Genomic DNA, 20,442 nt, shown 5'->3' on the forward strand with positions numbered 1-20,442 from the left:
GGACAAAAAAAATTGATGTAAGAAGACAGCCAGATAGCCAGCCATCAGGAGAAGAGAATAGCAGCTCAAGCAGGGACTGCTTTGGACTCTGATGATGTCATCAGTGCCCGACAGCTGTGCACATTTTTTACTCTGGACATTCTCTCCCCTCTGCTGATTGGTTGTTTGCTCCAACTCCCTCCCTCACAGTCTGTTCATTTCAGCTTCACTCCATTGCTCTTCATACTCCTCTTATATGCTTTCTGATCAGTTTACCCCTCTGCCTCCCTTTTTTCTCTATTCAGCCAATCCTTTCTCTACAAAACCCTATCTTTTTTTTATATGAGAATGAAAGAAACAAAAGCTTTGACGTAACATGACATTTGCAGACCATCACCTTGTTCACTCTGCTTTTACGTTATATCCCTTATCCCTCAACTCTTTTTTCGCTTACTTAAATTGTAAGCTCTTCAGGGTAGATAGTGACCCTTATAGTATGTTTGTGAGAAATACAGGGGGGTCCTGTTCTTGGTTGAAGTCCCAAGGCAGTACTATAATGATAATAATAATTACTGAAGGAACAGGAATGAAGAGAATTGGCAGTAAAATAAGAGAAATAAAGTCAGCCAGATAGTGCAACTATGGTGTTTTGTACTTGCATCAACTTTTGGACCAGCCTCAGGATTTTTACTCCCCAGGCATGTGAAAAATCATTTGTATTTTGAATGAAACAGCTTGGCATCACAAGGTGTGGAAAGGAGGCCAAATTTTAATTTTCTGAATGCTCTCTGACCAGGAAACTAATGAAGACACATTAATGGAGGCCTCAAAATAGCCTTGTGTTTCACCTTGCTGGCTAAAAGGAAAGTGCCAAAACAGAAAAGAACAGTAAGGGTAAAAAAAATCAGAACATGAACTTTCTGTCCCAGAATTAAAGGATACTCACAATGCTCAAATGTATAAAACTTGTATCAGGTAGAAAAAGAAAATTATTAAAATAATAAAAATAAAAACAAGAATAACCCATCCTGGTATAAATTAATACAGCAATGTTGTTCTCTTTTAAAGAGAGAATTCTATGAAAATAAATTAAGAGGGAGTTAAGGAAAACACTTGAAAAATATTGTCGTCTTTTTGTTATGGTCCAATCATATCCATGGTTGAGACCTCTGATTAAATGTAAAAAAATGTTGGGCTATGAATTTCTCTTCCTTCTTTTGTCCAAAAAAGCAAAGCTGTTCTCCACAACAGGACTATCTATTAGCTCAGTTTTGTCTAGGGATGCAATTTCGATGCACAGAGAACAATTTATTCTGTGTTGGGAGTCTATTTAGGTTAGTTGTTAATACATTATATGTATTTTTCAGTATTTATATTTATGCTCAGAAATTGTATAAGGGATGCATTTTAATCTCTAAACAAACAAACAAACAAATATTTTGGGACTAAAACATGACTGGGAATCTGCAGCCTATCACAGTCTAAATAGTATTTTATGCTCAATGCTGGATCTTCTTTAGGATTAGTAGTTTCCCCAAAGAGGATGATTTTAGTACAGTGCAGCACTAAATCTGATTCTCACAATGGCTTTAGTTCAGCTGAAAAGGTTATTCCTCAAATGGGGAGCTACAAGGGAAATGGCTGGATACATGTATTTTCATGTGTGATAGTATAAAAGGTTTCAGCTTCAGCACAAGTACACAGTACAGCATTCAAGAAAATACAGAGAATTTGTGACACATTCTGGATTATTTTTATTTTATTTTATTTATGATATCATTTCTGGATCATTTTAATAAATATGGTAATTGGGAAATATGTATTTCTCATCCAAAAACAGTAGAGACTAAGGGCCTGATATAACACTCACTGGTGAATAAGAATCCTTTTCTTCCATGGACTTCAATGGGAGGTTAGGGTCCTACATGCCATGGCAAGGAGATGTGTGTGGGAGGGAATACAAAGGGAGATATCATTGAGAGGAGAGGTGAGGGAGGGAGCTGGATAGGGCCCTAATATCTTGAAACAGATTCATTTGTATCAGACCAATCTGCTAAGTTTTCCAAAGATAAGAAGCACTTCTTAATATGAATACATTAAAATTATACAATATATTTGTTATTATTTATTTTGATATATAAGAGCAAATGGCTTTCCTTTTTATAGTTTTTAATACCATGTATATATGAACACAATTGAATAAAATATTACTTATCCAAAACACGAACACTGGGGTTTGGAATTTTTAGGAATTATACCTGCATAGGAATGAAATATCCGGCATGCCACAGATGACATTTTAATATGGTACATCACAGTTACTAGTGACATCATACAGCCCAAGTAGCATCTTAGAGCTGAAAAGCAGCTGTGTAATACTCCTTTCACTTAACTAACATGCATGCATCATTCTACAAAATGCTGCAATACTTTAATGCTCTCTTTTGGAACCTAGCCAGTTGGTGTACATAATGATAACTTGATAGCAAGTCCAGCACTGGAGCTACACAATCTTTGAACATTTTGTTTGCATTTAATATGACTTTCTATTATAATACATTGCCTGGAATAATCCAATGTGGAATAATCTTTTAGATTATCTGTTATATCCCAGGTCTTCTAGCATCAGCATAGACATAGGAATTGTTATACTGGATCAGAGCAGTGGTTTATCTAGACTAGCATCACGTCTCTGTGGCCAGTGACAGATGCTTCAGAAGAAAATGCATAATGGGCAAATATGGAATAACCTGCCCATTGAAGAAGATTTTTCCTACATTTATATTTTTTATCCTCTATAATGTAATGTGGATGCTCTTCATATGTTAGTGCTGATCAGGATGAAATCTTTGTTAAAATCATTTAAGAGAAGAACTATGTTCCTGTTCTGTGTTTGGCATCCAACACCAACATCACAATCTTGAAATTAGTCCTAGACACAGGGATGACTATTATTAGTTGAACAATTAGTACTATTGGTTTTGAAGCAGTGCAAATCTGGAATCTTCTTCAAAAGCATGAACTGTGCTGATGTCAAGAATGACTCAGCTAGATTTTCAGGACTCTGCTTATTCACAGAGCTATGGTGCACAACCATGAGAATCCATAATTTGATCTGCCCAACAATAGGATTTAGCCTGAAAGCTCTCATGCAAGAGTTCATCCTAAAAGAATCAAAAACATTTCTTAGTACGTGGATACTCAATTAACTAATACATATGTGTCTATGTATTTGTTTTAAATTATTATTTTAATTGATGGTATAACAGTCTATTTAAGAACTGCTACTTTCTATTCTTTGAGATAAATTAATATTATTAAACTCAATAGGAATTGTAATTTTGTCAGCATACTATGTTGCATGCAAACTAACTCAGTCACGTTTGGGGGCAATGTGTAAATTTGCACATTTTTAGTGAAATCTAAATGCTCTTTGTAACTTTTTTGTTTTATACTATGCTACCTTGGAAGTGACTTGACTAATGGTACCTCTAAAGGGCACAAAAATATTTTAGTTCCAACCTAAAAAATTCAATTATAATGCATATGTAAAACTGTAAAGGGCTCCCACCTATTATATTCTCTAAACTCATTTGTGCTTGATTCACTTTCATAACCAGCTGTTTTCATCAATAAATCAGTTAATCAATTAACACTGGTGCAAACTGCAAACACCATGTTATTTGGTAACCAACACATATTTGTATTCACTATTATTTGCATGAATATGGATTTTTTCTGCAAAAGATTCATATTGTTCTACAAAGTCACAGCTTATTGGCGTTGTATACTTAAAGGTGATAATATATACCTACAATTACAACTTAATATTAAGCAAAGTGAGCCCCAAGTACTGTGCCCACATTTTAAATCTACAAATGAAATAAATTAAAGCTGATGAATAAATGTGATCACATCATCAAAGCAGATCCCATAAGATACACAGAAGCATCAATATAAAAAGCCTTTCAACAAATACTGTATGTGACACTGCAAAGCCTAAAAGAAGAACTGACACAACAAACACTTCAATGGTAGAATCCTAAATCAAAAACACAAAGTACCTGTTCAGCATAAAAGGGCTGTGATGAAGAACTGACATAAAGCCTTATTCTCAGACACATAATAGCATGCACGTTCCTTCAGTCAGATGGTACATCTAAAGACCATAATGCCAAAAAATAGTTTACACAAAGGGAGCCTAACCATGTGACAAACCAAGAGACATGGCCAGAGCTATCAGTAAGTAGTTTGCTAACATCAGGATTCCTCAGGAGTGGATACACCATATCTTGTGACTGGTGGCAGTGAACAAGGAATGAAAAGAGAGACATGGTTCCAAGAACTAAAAGGGCACTGCCAACCTCTTAAAGATGTCCTGCATATGATTTTTTTTAAATGAGTTTATGGTTTTGCTACTTTTTACAAATAAGAACTAACAGTTCCTCTACTCCTCCCACAGAGAAGTCTATTTATAAGATAAAAAAACAAACAACAAAACAGGAATGTCAAGTCTGCTTTGGCTGGGACATTTCTGGATCATCAGAGGGATGTACATTGTGAACCCTCTGACATTAGTTGAGGAGATGGTGTTGTTTTAACTTGAACAAAGATATCCTATGTCAAGTGTTAATTAGTCATTTTATTGGAGTTAAATAAGTGTTAAGATAAGAAAGAAAAAAAAGCCTTGCTCTGTTTTCAGTTTCTTGAGATATAATTTCACTACTTTACAAGGCACTATACTGTCTTCCTGTAGTTCTGAAAGACATGAACTTCTAATGTAAAAAAACAAACCAGAAATACACCTTTGACATTCTGTACTTCGGGGAACACCCAGTACCCCATGTTCATCTTTATAATATAATTGTGTGGTATCTAATGCAAAGTTTGTCATGTCGGGTGTTTTCGGAAGGCCCATGATGCACTGAGCATTGTTGTTATGGTAATGGTATAGTAATCATTGTTACAGTAATATTATAGTAATGTTATAGGTTGTAATTTCATGTATATAGTTATGAGGCTTAAAATGTGTCCTCATGGCTTAAAGCAAGCCCAGGCAAAAACTCTCCAGAAGCAGAGGGGCAGTTCACACCTCATCAGGGCGTGTATGGGACAAACCCAGCCCAGCCTCACGGGAACAAAGGACACTGGCCTAAGCAACAAGAAAGGATCTGTGGGACTCTCGAATGAATCACCCCCCTTCCTTTGGTCAGGTTGGAACTGCAATGAGGTAATGCTCACCTGACTCTGAAGTGCAGGGCAGGGGGCGGGTGGGCAAAGCCAAGAGAGAAGAAAGAACATGATAAAAGGGAGACACGTTTACCATGCTCTTCCTCTTTCTTCCACCTCCATCTACAGACATCACCACCAAGCGACTGAAACACCGATCAAAGGGGAGAGCCTGGCTGAAGGGCAACTAGCCAGCCTGTGGTGAGAATCATCTAAGTTGGTAAGGGCATTGAAAGTGATAAGATCAGCTTAGAATGCGTTTTGTTTTTATTTCCTTTGACCAAATCCGACTTGTTATGCTTTGACTTATAATCACTTAAAATCTATCTTTCATAGTTAATACATTTGTTTGTTCTACCTGAAGCAGTATGTTTGGTTTGAAGCATGTCAGAGACTCCCCTTGGGATAACAAGCCTGGTAAATATAAATTTCTTTATTAAATTGATGAACTCATAAGCTTGCAGCGTCCAGCAGGCATAACTGGACGCTGCAATACAGAGGTTCCTAGGGTTGTGTCTGGGACTGGAGATATTGGCTGATATAATTCGGTTGCAAGTAGCTGGGAGCAGCTTACATGCCAGAGGCTGTGCGTGAACAGCCCAGGAGTGTGGGTTCTCACAGCAGAGCAGGGTAAGTCTGGCTCCTAGAGTCAAGGATTGGAATGACCTACCAGATCACTGGTCTAGATAACACCAGAGGGGAACGTCACAACACTTTTTTGACACACACACACACACAAAATATTCAGGACTTCTTTATACATCATAAAGAAGAAAACGGGGGGGCAGGGTGGAAGCAAGCCCATGTTCTCATTTCCAGGCCACCTTTAAGGCTTAATAAATGACTTGTTTTAAAAATGTCCTTTTCCCTTTGCAGTATTGTAGGTCCAAAATTTGCTTGTTTTTAATACCTATATTTAGATCTGGCTAGCACAATGAAAATGTATTTTTAAAAAATTTAAGACAAATATAGATACCAGTGTCTTTTGGTTCCAACTTTTTGAGAGTCAGGTGTACAAGAAACCCTTAAAAATATATGTATAGCCACTATTGGTTTATCAATCCAGAAGGCAGTGTAATGCTGTATCTTAGGGAGTCAGGGCCATAGGAATTATCTCTGTTCTGGGGTCACTGTGCTGGTGCGCAGACCCTGAGGGTGGGAGTTGCTTATTACCCCTTGACACCAAACCATCTGGCCAACAAAGGAGCGGTGTTCATAGAATATCAGGGTTGGAAGGGACCTCAGCAGGTCATGTAGTTCAACTTCCTGTCCAAAGCAGGACCAAGCCCCAGATAGATTTTTGCCCCAGATCCCTAAATGGCCCCCTCAAGGATTGAACTCACAGCCCTGGATTTAGCGGGCCAATGCTCAAACCCCTGAGCTATCCCTCTCCCCCTACACTGTTGATAGGCTATAGAAGATGCCTTCATACCTCAAGGACGATTAGCACGCTACAAAGCTCACCAGCTATTAAGGTGAGTAAGAGGAGATAATAGAGACTTCTTTAGAACGTCTATGGGTAGGGCCCTATCAAATTCATAGCCATCAAAAACGCATCACGGACTGTGAAATCTGGTCTCCCACCATGAAATCTGGTCTTTTGTGTGCTCTTACATGTGATACTAGCATTTCTCAAATAGGGGGTCCTGATCCAAAAGGCAGTTGCAGGGGGGTCACAAGGTTATTTTAGGGGGGTCATGGTATTGTCACTCTTACTTCTGTGCTGCCTTCAGCGCTGGGCAGCCAGAGAGCAGCGGCTGTTGGCCAGGTGCCCAGCTTTGAAGGCAGCCCCCTGCCAGCAGCAGCACAGAAGTAAGGGTGGCAATGCCATACCGTGCCACCCTTACTTCTGCGCTGCTGCCTTTAGAGCTAGGTGGCCAGAGAGTGGCAGCTGCTGACTGAGCCCCAGCTCTGCAGGCAGCAGCGCAGAAGTAAGGGTGGCATGGTATGGCATTGCCACCCTCACTTCTGTGCTGCTGCTGGCAGGGCACTGCCTTCAGAGCTGGGATCCTGGCCAGCAGCCGCCGCTCTCTAGCTACCCAGCTCTGAAGGCAGTGCCATCGCAAGCAACAGTGCAGAAGTAAGGGTAGCAGTATCACAACCCCCCTACAATAACCCTGTGACCCCCCACAATTCCTTTTTGGGTCAGGACCCTTACAACTACAACACCCTGACATTGCAGATTTAAATAATTGAAATCATGAAATTTATGATTTTTAAAACCCTAAGAACATGAAATTGACCAAAATGGACTGTGAATTTGGTAGGGCCCTACCTATGGGTAAAGATCACCACTTTACAGATTGGTTGTAAATAATAGGAAAGCCAGAAGAATATTGATGATCAGACTTACAAGTGACAAACAATTTTAAACAAAATTTACCCTTTGACCTGCTGACATTGGCAGTTTCTTCCATGCTTATTTAAATTTTATAGAACAATTTTCTTACTCCATAAAAATTAAACAGTCTAAAATACAAAATATTGGAAAGTTTTAACATATTTATAACAATATTTTATAATGGGATATTGTATGCCTTGGACAGAAGTGTCTTTTCTTGAGATTTGTGGAGAGAGGGAGCCACTCCAGAGGTGTGTGTGTGTATAAATTCTTATAACTGCTAAGCATAATACCACCTGAAAAAGAGCTCTATGTAAACTCAAAATCTTGTCTCTCTCACCAACAGAAGTTGGTCCAATAAAAGATATTACCTGATCCATCCTGTATCTAAGCATAATACCACATCATCTGTGAAAGGAATAAAGAGTATTTGACAGCAATAGTGTTCAAGTTGTCCAAAGTTCTCTATTTGGACCTTATTCAGTTAACCCTACTGATGAAAACTTTTAGGCATACTAAACCTAGAAATTAAATGCTATAAACTCTGGTTCTTCTGCTAGCTGGACTCCTTTGATTCAATGCTTTTACAGGAGATTTTCCAAATAACTTTTAGGAAAACAGAACAAGAAGCTAGGACCATCTCCTAACTGTCACTTAATTTAACCTAATTTTTTGGACAGCATAACACTAGAGTTGCATATTATGATGCTGACAGTTTTTGGTGGTGGAGGAGGGTAAGGGGAATTAATTGCAAAAGGGCACTTGGGTAACCTGCCTGATATATACTGCAAATCCTTGTATGTATCCTGTTTATCTTCAAAGTTATCTATTTATGTCAGACAAGAGAACATATGAGCACAGTAGCTGTTACTATAGCAATGAAACTCAAATGATTTTAAGACAGAACAAAAATTCACCATTGAAAGCGATTCAGATCTCTAGTTAGGTGATTTAGAAGACAAAACAGCCTCACAATTTCAGGATCTGGCTTAAAGTTTATGCTTCCTGAAGAAATGAAACTGGTGATTCCTGCTTGTTCCATAATGCATAGTAAATACCACACAGCCATCACATATAATTCAGTATAATCTAGCATATTTGAAATTTCAGCTAAAAAGTAGTGCAGAAATTGTCAATTACACCTAATCACATCAGTTCAAGGAAAGGGCATTCCCTTTTGTGAGGATTTTGTTAAAAAAGGGAGGGGGTGGGGGTAGAGAATAACTTATTGTGGTGGAATGTTCAATACTTTGATTGTGGTTAAAAAACAGGATTTCAGTGTTTAATGCTGTAAGTCCCTTAACCTTCTCAACAAAAGATTTAACTAATATTTAAAAGATCAGATGAATCAATATGAGTAAAGAGGAGTGTTTTTTTTTATAAGGGTTACAGCTTACTAGTGACTGAACTGAAACCACAATTCTCACTCATAAGGTAGTTTTCAAAAAGACCCTCCAAATTCTTTAATCTTCCTAACCCCTTAATGTCTTGTATTTATTATTTAATTGTCTTATATGCAGCTGCTGCTATATGGATACATTGCTTGTAACAGATACATTTAAAACACAATTTTTAAAACAATATATATTTAGAGATCAGAGTTCCTGAATTAATCTTTTTCCTCCCTTATTCGTGTAAATGTAAGCCAAATATAAAAACATTTTAACACTAACACAGACTGTCCATGCAGACAATGAACAAAGCACTTAAAGAGTTAACGATGAGAGATTGGCTTCATTTACCTGCTAGGGTGCCAGGTCTCTGTAGGGTAGCAGTGGCATATAGTTCCTGGGAATGCTTGCTGTACTGATCTGATGTGTGGACCAGCCGTTTGGTAGGAGACAGAGTAGCATAAGTGCCAATGGTGGAGCTTAGCTGATGTATAGGAGAGGAGGAAATATTAGACTGGATGGTGGGTGGAGACGTCACACGAATTGGGGAAGGAGAAAGTCCTGCTGAAGACACAACAATATTGATTGGTGAGCTGGTGCTGTAAGACTTGGCTAGCCGGCTTGGAGACTGCTTGGGAGAAGAGACCCGCTGCGTGGTGCTGTATCCAGCGCTCTCCGATGCTGAACCCACCCGCTGGAGCTTGGTTGGAGAGCCCACCTGCTGCATGGACAGCGGGGAGCTCACTCTCTGGGCTGGCAGAGTGGAGCTGGAGTAATAAAGTGTTGAAGAATGCTGGGAATCAGGCAAATGGAACGCGCTCCCATGGCTTGGCACAAAGGACTCTCTTGACTGAGAAGGTTCGGATCCAGCTAAATGAGCTGTTCGACTAGTTGTGCCCTGTACCGAGGAAAGAAAACAGAACCGTCAGAAAGAGAGAGACAGAAAAGAAAAACAGGACAGGAGTTCAATACATTTTAAAACCAGCCTTGCAAAATTTAACCCCTCTTCTATAGAGAATCCAGTGCTACAGAAAAAAACCAAACCAAACCAAACAAAAACCCTTTTATGACCTTAATAAGGTTTGAAACAAATGCCTTTAGGATTAACAGACTAATCTGCTAAAACATTTTTGTCCTTTAAGAGAAAATATTTCACAATTCAAGTCCAAAACATTAAAAAGTCCCCTTTACCATTCAAGTTGATATCTGGTTTAATGCATATTTTATTTTTATACAATTGTTGGATATTGTTATTAAACAGTTTCTTGTCCTGAAACACAATGAAATATTTACAGTTCATCCACCAAAACATTTAGTCTGGAGATTTTTTTTAAACAGCACCATTTCAAACTTTTATTTTGTTTATACTCCCCATGTTAGCTCACTAAAAAAAGCACAGGCGTTCAAGAACCATTTTAGCTGACAAACTTTCTTCACTGAAAAGCAATTAACATCCTTGTTATAAGAGGAGACTAGCCAGAATAATACACTCCTCAGAATTTGCTGCTGCTGCTGCCACCACACAGACTGAGTTCTGCCATTTGAAATAAATAAATACATTTTAAAAAGAGATGTAGACTTTCAAATCAGACTCTTGCAGTTGTAAAGGAATTATGCTTTCCAGTACAGAGAAATGCTGCAATTGAAACCGAAGATATGAAAAAAGCAGAACAAAAATGTCACCCTTCCTAGCGTGTGAAAACCCAGCTCCACATCTCTTTCCTTCTCTTCTCTCTCTCAGTGCCTCTGTGTGTGTGTCTTTTCTCTCTCTCTCCCTTTAAGAGCCCCCTGCAGCTGTGTCTTCAGAGAGAAAGGCAGTTGCTTCTTATTTATTTACAAGGCACAAAAGAAAAGGAGGGCAGGGGTGGAGCTGTAGAGGGGGTGGGTACTTTCCCTGAATCCCATCCAGAGAGAAATTTGCATTCGAATGAAAACAGTACATTGTCAGCCACTTCTGCACAGGAGGTCTTAGATCTTCCTAGCAGCATGTAGTGCAGCACAAAGTTTTCCTTAAGTCTTGTAATTTAGACACAGAGAGAGAATACTCAGCAGATGCTACCTGTTAAAAATTTCAATTATGTGCCTGAGCCCCTTCTGGAACAGCAAAGAATAGAATGTACACTCTTATCTCCATACATAGACAGCATTCCAATTTTTATCAGGGATCTTAGGCTCAAGAGATCATCTGTGGCTGTTAATCTGGTAACATTAAAATCCTCTAATAACAGCACCCTGGAGTGAGAGATAGCTGAGCATTCTGTTGCAAGACACTCTCTTGTTTCAAATACATTCTCTCCTCCGTCTCCCCCCCCCCCATCATGCAGAGGATTACTTGAAACCTTCAACAGTGCTCCAAATCCTGGAAGTTGATAGTGCAATTTGAAACATTCCAATCAATGCTTTTTGGATTTTTTTCAATTCAGTCAAAAATGTATTTAGCAAAGAGACAGCTTTTTTAAAAAAAATACTGCAAATACTTTTATTTTAATATGTGAAACAATCCTAAATTCTCTAACAATGAACTTCAAAAAATTGTATTGCTTTGTATATGTATTACTTTTATTAGTACACTGGGAGGGAGGGTGTTGTTTGTTTGTTCGTTTGTTTTTTTAAATAATGTCCTGTATGCAAGCAAGTGAAACAAAAAAGGAGCCAATTTATCCCTGGTATACAACTCTATTTATTTTCACTCAATTAATTTCAGTGAGTTACCTCCTGGATGAATTTGGCCCATTGTATGAGGAAAGAAATAAAGGATGATCAGTACAAGTTGGTGTAAGTTTGCATTGTCTGTGAGCTCCCCTCCAGCAAAATTTTACAGTTATTTTTACTTCTCTTGTATAGCTGGGGTTCCTCCCCTGATTATGTGTGCTTTATTTAGTGTTGGGAAGAATATTCTAATATATTTTTATCTAGGTATTGGTAATAAGAGGGTATAAGCAATATTATCACACAAATCATGTGTTTCAAAGGACTTTTCAGCTTTGTACTTCAGAAAGGTAGTAGGCATAGTAGTTAATAGTACAGTTGCTAAGGTGCCCAGAGCCCAGAACATGGAGTCCTTTCACAAGAGAATTGACAAAATCAAAGTCTCATGGATTTCAGATTATCAGAAAATTGCTTCACTTACTAAAAATGCAAGATCTGGACTTGTAAAAACTACTGAAACCACAGGAAAAATGCTGCAGTCAATTCACCATACAAAGCCCAAGAAGTCAATGGACAGCAGGGATAATAACTACAGGTCCCTTGTTTTTCAATTATCTTGAAATTATAAAATCCCACTGACTGACATCAGTTAGAAGACCACAACATTAAACATAAATCCACAAATATGTTTATTATTCTGGTTAAACAGCCAATCCATTATAACACTACTAAGAAAAATCAGAAATATATGGCCTTATTTATTATATCAAATATTTTTAAAAGCTAGTTTTATCCTGCACTATACTCCATCTCTGCTTAAAGAGATAAGAAAGTCCAAACTGCAGCTGAATTTGCAATGTTGTATTTGGCAAAAGTATAGTTTTCATGTTTCCACACCACTAGAAGTTTCCAATCAATACCAGGTCCTCGATGTGTAAACTGTGGAAGATACCTTTAAAAATCCAGCAGGTTCAAGGGAACCAAGAAATGTATGGGACACAACTGTGGATGGCAGCTTGACCCAATCTGTATGAAAATTTAGCTTGCCCACAAAGAGTTCTCCAACAGTCCAAGGAAGACAAATTCAAGACTTTACTCTAAGATTGGTTAGGTCTCTGAAGTCTACTGGCAAGGATCCAGTGGTAGGTGTGACATCCTGTATACCATGTGACACCGTGGACCTAAGTGTCTTTTATATGGTTATGATATATTTTGTGCAAAGTATACCTTGTGAGGTATCATTTGAAAACTCATAATCTACTGAACATCATTGTCCTGATAAAATGTGTGCATCAACATTGTCTCTGGAGCTATGAGAGTTTACTATATGTTTGTTACTGAAATATGTTGTAATTCTGGGGAATGCCCATAGACTAGCTCCTCAGGGACAACAAAGAACTGACCACAGGTGTTAAAAAAATATTAACTGCTGAAGCAACCATTCATCAGCAGAGGAGACTGTAAACAAAGATATTTACAGTTCACCTGAAAGACGTTTAGAATCTCATGTACACAGAGAACTGTTTTGTCTACACCCCAGTGGGGGATAATCCTCAAAGATGGTAAAAAGGTATGAGAATGGAGAACTCACTACACACAGATTACCTCTCCTCCACCCATCTCTACTCATGGCAGCAAGATCGATTCAAAGACTAAAGGAAGCATAATTGAAATGGGGAGAATGGTCCTGGCCCGGAGGTTTTCCAGCCAGTACAGACTGCTGAAAGCTTTTGGGTGAGAGAAAGCTTTTTGCTTTTAAACCTATTCGCCTTGGTAAAGTCTAGAAATTAGCTTGTCTGTTTATCTGTTTATTTCTTTTATAACCAACTCTGACTTTTATGCCTTATCACTTGTAAATCACTTTAAATCCATCTTTCTCTAGTTAATAAACTTGTTTTATTGTTTTATCTGGATTCAGTGTGTATATGGATTGAAGTGCAAGGGGAACTTCTCTTGAGACAGCAAAGCTGGTCCATACAATGATTCCCAATGTTGGAATGACAGACTATCTATGAGCTTGCACTGTTCAGCAGTGTGCTGGACAGTGCAATACACACATTTCTGGGGTGCAAGGCTGGGGCTGGAGATATATGGGTGTCACTCTGCATCTCTTCATGGATGGCTGGGAGACCATTCATGTAAAAATCTGGGAGTGATTTTACTTGCTAGTGGCTGTGCATGGGCAGGCTAGCAATGGCTGTTCTGACAGGAAAGCAGTGTAAAAGGCAGCCCAGGCTCGAGAGTTAGGGAACTCAGCAGTTCAACAGTCCAGGTTGCACAGTAGGAAAAAAGAAGTGGGACCACAAAGCACTGAGGTTGGGGTGGAGATTAAAGATAATCTAGGTACAGTCCAACACCTAAATGAATACTTTGCCTCAGGTTTTAATAGGGGTAATGAGGAGCTCAGGGGCAGTGGCAGGGCAGCTAATGGAGGCTAAACGACGATAAGTAAGTAAAAATGACCACATCCAAGGTGGAAACAAAATTCAAACGGTTTAATGCGACCAACTCGGGGAGCCTGGATAATCTCCATCCAAGAATATTAAAGGAACTGGCACATGAAATTGCAAGCCCCATAGCAAGAATTTTTAATGAATCCACAAATTTGGGGGTTTTACCCTATAATTGGAGAATTAGAAAGAGAGAAACTATATTTAAGAAAGGAACAAAAAAGTGATCTGGGAAACTACAGGCCCATTCATTCGACCTCAATTGTATGCAAGGTCGTGGAACAAATTTTGAAAGAGAGAATAGTTAAGGACATAGAGATAAATTGGCATAAAATACCATATGGTTTTACAAAGGGTAGATCGTGCGAGACCAACCTGATCTCTTTCTTTGAGAAGATAAGTGATTTTCTAGACAAAGACATTGCAGTACCTCTAATCTACCTGGATTTCAGTAGCACATTTAATACAGTTCCACATCGGAAATTATAGTTAAATTGGAGAGGAGGAAGGTTTATACAAGAATCAAAAGGTGGGTAAGGGACTTATTTAAAGGGGAGAGTATAATGGCTCATGCTGAATTGTCAGACTAGAAAGAGGTTACTGATGGAGTTCCTCAAGGATCAGTCTTCAGACCAATCTTTAACATTTGAATTAATGATCTTGGCATGTAAAGTGGTAGTGTGCTAATAAAATTTGTGGATGACACAAAGTTGGGAGGTATTGCCAGCATGAAGAAGGATGGAAATATCCTACAAGATTTGGACAATCTTAAAGACTGGAGTAATAGAAATGGGATGAAATCTACTAGTGCAAGGTCTTGCACATAGGAACCAACAACAAGAATTACAAGCTGGGGACATATCAGTTGGAAGAGACAGAGGATGAGAAAGACCTGTGTGTATTGGTTGATCACAGGAAGAATATGAGCCACCAATGTGATGCACCTGTGAAAAAGGCTAATGCCACCTTAGAATGCATTAGGTGAGTTATTTCCAGTAGAGACAGGGAAGTGTTATTATTACCATTATACAAGGCACTGGTAAGATCTCAGCTGGAATATTGTGTGCAGTTCTGGTTTTCCGTTTTAAAGAAATATGAATTCAATCTGGAATAGGTGCAGAAAAGAGCTACTAGGATGAGAAGGGACAAGTCACTGACACAGAACAATCCGGATTGCTTGGTTAACTTAGCACAAGCAAACAATATGTGTTTTAATACAACCAAATTTAAATGTATACGTCTAGGAACAAAGAATGTGGGACATATGTACAGGAAGGCAGACTTCTATCCTGAGAAGCTATGATTTTAAAATGACAGGGGGGTTGTGGTGGGTAATCAGCTGAACATGAGCAGCCAGTGTGATGCTCAAAAAGAACAGGAGTACTTGTGGCACCTTAGAGACTAACAAATTTATTAGAGCATAAGCTTTCGTGGGCTACAACCCACTTCTTCGGATGCATATAGAGTGAAACATTGAGGAGATATATATACACACATACAGAGAGCATGAACAGGTGGGAGTTGTCTTACCAACTCTGAGAGGCCAATTAAGTAAGAGAAAAAAAACTTTTGAAGTGATAATCAAGATAGCCCAGTACAGACAGTTTGATAAGAAGCAAGTGTGAGAGTACTTACAAGGGGAGATAGATTCAATGTTTGTAATGGCTCAGCCATTCCCAATCCCTATTTAACCCTGAGTTGATTGTGTCTAGTTTGCATATCAATTCCAGCTCAGCAGTCTCTCGTTGGAGTCTGTAATGCACAGTGTGATGCTGTGGTCAAAAGGGCTAATGCGATCCTCGGGTGCATAAACAGGGGAATCTCAAGTAGGAGCAGAGACGTTATTTTACCTCTGATTTGGCACTGGTGTGACCACTGCTGGAATATCATTTCCAGTTCTGGTCCCTACAATTCAAGGAGGATGTAGATAAACTGGAGAGGGCTCAGAGAAGAGCCATGAGAAAGATTAAAGGATTAGAAATCATGCCGTATATTTAGCTCAACTAAGAGAAGGTTAAGTATCTACATGGAGAACAAATATTTAATAATAGGCTTTCAATCTAGAAGATAACATGATCCAATGGCTGTAAGTTGAAACTAGACGAATACAAACTGGAATTTGATAGGAAGCTAGGAGGTTGTTGAATCCTCTTGCTCTTGTCTGCCTATGGGCACAGTAGGAAAAAATAATTCAGAGGGCCTACCTTCTGCTTGCACAAAACAGGTTACTTAATACCCAAGAATCAGATTTCTAAACAAATGCCTGTTTGTGTGTCCATGAAACTGTAGCTCATTGTATACAGTTTATTGTTGATGTCTTCCTACCCTTATTTTATATTTTTCACTCTTAGTAATAGACTCTGTGAGAACATTAATAGAGCTGTGAAAAACAAAACTTTCTGTTCCATGTTTAGACAGGTGAGAGAGAAAGGTAGGTGTTGATATTGGCCAACAGAGCTTTGTATCCACATGGAAATTCCTGGGTATTGATTTGGACTCAATGGTTCAAATACTCTAAGTGTTGCGTGTCTGTCACACAGCTAAAAACCTGCGCTGTTGAAAATCTTGTGTGCACAAGGCTTATTCTGGTCAGACAGCTCTAGATGAATAATAACTACAACAAAGAAACATTAAGTTGACCCAAAACTACTTGCTAATAAAACGACTTGTGGGTAATTTAGCAAAGGGAAGACATAAAAGATAGCGGATGACAAAACTGTACTGGAACAAACTGACCAACAGGAATACATTTGTCTGTCCACATCTATCTATCTATCTATCTGTGCAGAGTTACAAATCTAGCTCATTAGGCAAACAACAGATCATTTGGGATCTCGGTGAAAAGATTTGAGGAATAAAGCTCAGAGAAACCACACTTCACCAAAAAAACTAAAGCCACTTCAAACTATTGTTATCTTGATCACCAAAAAAGAAAAAAAAGAAAGAAAAGAAAAGAAAATTAAAAAGTTATCAGATTTGTCTTTGATATATGGCTGCTATGGTGAGCCCTGCATATATATATTTCATATAAAATTCTAATCTACACAGTGTAAGCACTAAGAAGTAAAACCCTTGAAGGTAACTAGGGGCTGGTCCACACTAACCCCCCAGTTCGAACTAAGATACGCAACTTCAGCTACGTGAATAACGTAGCTGAAGTCGAAGTATCTTAGTTCGAACTACAAGGTACTTACCGCGGGTCCACACGCGGCAGGCAGGCTCCCTGGTTGACTCTGCGTACTCCTCTCGCGGAGCAGGAGTACCGGTGTCGACGGCGAGCACTTCCGGGATCGATTTATCGCATCTAGACAAGACTCGATAAATCGATCCCAGAAGATCGATTGCTTACCGCCGAACCCGGAGGTAAGTATAGACGTACCCTAGGTAGCTAGTTCAGCCTCACAATGACTTTTGGTCATTTGGCTCCTTGGGGATGAAATGAAGGTGTGATTTCTAATGTCATATAGAAGGTGTACAGTTAACATTCCCGTTATCAAACATCCACAATAAACTATATTATGCCTAATGTATTAATATGGGTACTATCTGTAAGCAATGTCAAGACAGATATGTTAAAAGTATATGTTTAAAAATACCAGTGGTTTGTACTACACATAAATGCTTCTTGTTACATATATTGTTATTTAACATAGTAAATATTTCAGTTGTGCCTGGGGTAAGGAGTATCAAAGAAAGCCGTTGTAAAACACAAAGATATCCAGAGTTCCATGTGAGGAGCAAAAAATTAAGGACAAACCTAGCGCCTATTTCAGTCAGCAGTAAAACCTGCCATTGACTTTAACAGAGCAGGATTGGGCTGTAAAATTGATTAACAGAAATCATATGTTTGAGGATTCCCTAGACACGAAAGTACAAAGAAGAGGCCAGTAGAACTTATTGCATAAAGTTGCGTAGGCCAGAGGCGGGCATTTTCCTCACTTACTTCATGCTGCGTTCAGCCTTTGAAGATACCACAATTTATTTGGTCACACAAAATTACACATCCAAAACTTATACTAGTTTGACAAATGGACTTGACTTCCATGTTTTGATTATCTCACCCAGTGTGTGCTGTATTTATTCAAAATTCTAATTTAAAAATATAGTTTTAATTGTAAACTCAACATGGGAAGAAACCCAAAAATGTCTCTTTGTAAGAAAGAACAAACATTATTGCAATCACTTTAATTCAAAAACATAATGTATTCCTTTGAAACTGAATAGTAATTTTATTTTAAGTGTAGCACTAAAGAAACCAGTGCACACCAGGTTTAAATAATTCAGTACATTTATTTATTCCACAAAACAAATCACCCCCAGCTTTTTTAAAGTTCCAACTGAGTCATGCGTATCTTCTTCTGCTTGTTTTTCCACTAAAACTGTGTCAACGCTACAAAATCCACAAAGAGATGTGATCTGCAGAGTGGATACTTGGTCAAAATGGGGCACTGTATGCTTGGACATACATTCTACCCAGGCCACTTTCTAGAAGCATTTTAGAACTTTGTGAGTCTGCAGAATTAGAATTCTGTGTATATGTGAGGCAATAAATGTGGCTGTACTATGCTTGTCTTTTCTCGGGGCTGGGAAGAGAGAGGAGACTCCCATGTGTTCAGTTTTCTAGAGCAACTCGTGCTACATTTTTATACTTCCCAAAGTAGTTTAGTTTTTAGTTAAATTTCTGTCCAATTATTCTTATCCTGGCATGCAAAGATCCTGAGTCTATCCTTCTCCCATATCCTGAGCACAGGCTTTAGAGAAGCAAATGAAGGTACAGTGGCAGTAGCTGGTTTGGGGATCCAAAATACTAGCAGAAGGCAGTTTTACTTTCTATTTTCCATTAATAAAAACTATTCTTGTGAATTGCTCTGTTTCCTTTCATGGTCAATACTTCTCATGCCCATATTTGAAATTCAACTTCAAATACACCATCTGCTAAAGCCTGCCAGAGGCATTGTGAAGTCACTATTTTGTATGTTGTTTGGATAGAATAACATGCACCTAAGCACCTGAATCATAGAATCATAGAATATCAGGGTTGGAAAGGACCTCAGGAGGTCATCTAGTCCAACCCCCTGCTCAAAGCAGGACCAATTCCCAACTAAATCATCCCAGCCAGGGCTTTGTCAAGCCGGGCCTTAAAAACCTCCAAAGAAGGAGATTCCACCACCTCCCTAGGTAACGCATTCCAGTGCTTCACCACCCTCCTAGTGAAAAAGTTTTTCCTAATATCCAACCTAGACCTCCCCCACTGCAACTTGAGACCATTGCTCCTTGTTCTGTCATCTGCCACCACTGAGAACAGCCGAGCTCCATCCTCTTTGGAACCCCCCCTCAGGTAGTTGAAAGCAGCTATCAAATCCCCCCTCATTCTTCTCTTCTGGAGACTAAACAATCCCAGTTCCCTCAGCCTCTCCTCATAAGTCATGTGCTCCAGACCCCTAATCATTTTTGTTGCCCTCCGCTGGACTCTTTCCAATTTTTCCACATCCTTCTTGTAGTGTGGGGCCCAAAACTGGACACAGTACTCCAGATGAGGCCTCACCAATGTTGAATAAAGGGGAACGATCACGTTCCTCGATCTGCTGGCAATGCCCCTACTTATACAGCCCAAAATGCCGTTAGCCTTCTTGGCAACAAGAACACACTGTTGACTCATATCCAGCTTCTCGTCCACTGTGACCCCTAGGTCCTTTTCTGCAGAACTGCTACCCAGCCATTCGGTCCCTAGTCTGTAGCAGTGCATGGGATTCTTCCGTCCTAAGTGCAGGACTCTGCACTTGTCCTTGTTGAACCTCATCAGGTTTTTTTTGGCCCAATCCTCTAATTTGTTTAAGTCCCTCTGTATCCGATCCCTACCCTCTAGTGTATCTACCATGCCTCCCAGTTTAGTGTCATCTGCAAAGTTGCTGAGAGTGCAGTCCACGCCATCCTCCAGATCATTAATAAAGATATTAAACAAAACCGGCCCTAGGACCGACCCTTGGGGCACTCCGCTTGAAACCGGCTGCCAACTAGACATGGAGCCATTGATCACTACCCGTTGAGCCCGACGACCTAGCCAGCTTTCTATCCACCTTACAGTCCATTCATCCAGCCCATACTTCTTTAACTTGCCGGGAAGAATTCTGTGGGAGACCGTATCAAAAGCTTTGCTAAAGTCAAGCAATAACACATCCACTGCTTTCCCCTCATCCACAGAGCCAGTTATCTCATCATAGAAGGCAATTAGGTTAGTCAGGTATGACTTACCCTTGGTGAATCCATGCTGACTGTTCCTGATCACTTTCCTCTCCTCTAAGTGTTTCATAATGGATTCCTTGAGGACCTGCTCCATGATTTTTCCAGGGACTGAGGTGAGGCTGACTGGCCTGTAGTTCCCTGGATCCACATGATCCACGTA

The 20,442-nt window shown here is 39.3% G+C and overlaps 1 protein-coding gene across 1 annotated transcript in view; it reads right to left on the bottom strand.

The window, feature by feature from the left end:
- Positions 1–20,442, bottom strand: part of CTNND2 (catenin delta 2) — a 731,680-nt gene that overhangs the window by 478,158 nt on the left and 233,080 nt on the right. The window contains exon 5 of the mRNA XM_029913318.1: positions 9,292–9,838. Within this exon, the coding sequence (XP_029769178.1) occupies positions 9,292–9,838 (547 nt within the window). The remainder of the gene's footprint in view (positions 1–9,291; positions 9,839–20,442) is intronic.

The sequence above is a fragment of the Terrapene carolina genome, unplaced genomic scaffold, assembly GCF_002925995.2.
Source record: "Terrapene carolina triunguis isolate 2854851 unplaced genomic scaffold, T_m_triunguis-2.0 Scaffold580, whole genome shotgun sequence".
Taxonomy (NCBI): Eukaryota; Metazoa; Chordata; order Testudines; family Emydidae; genus Terrapene; species Terrapene triunguis.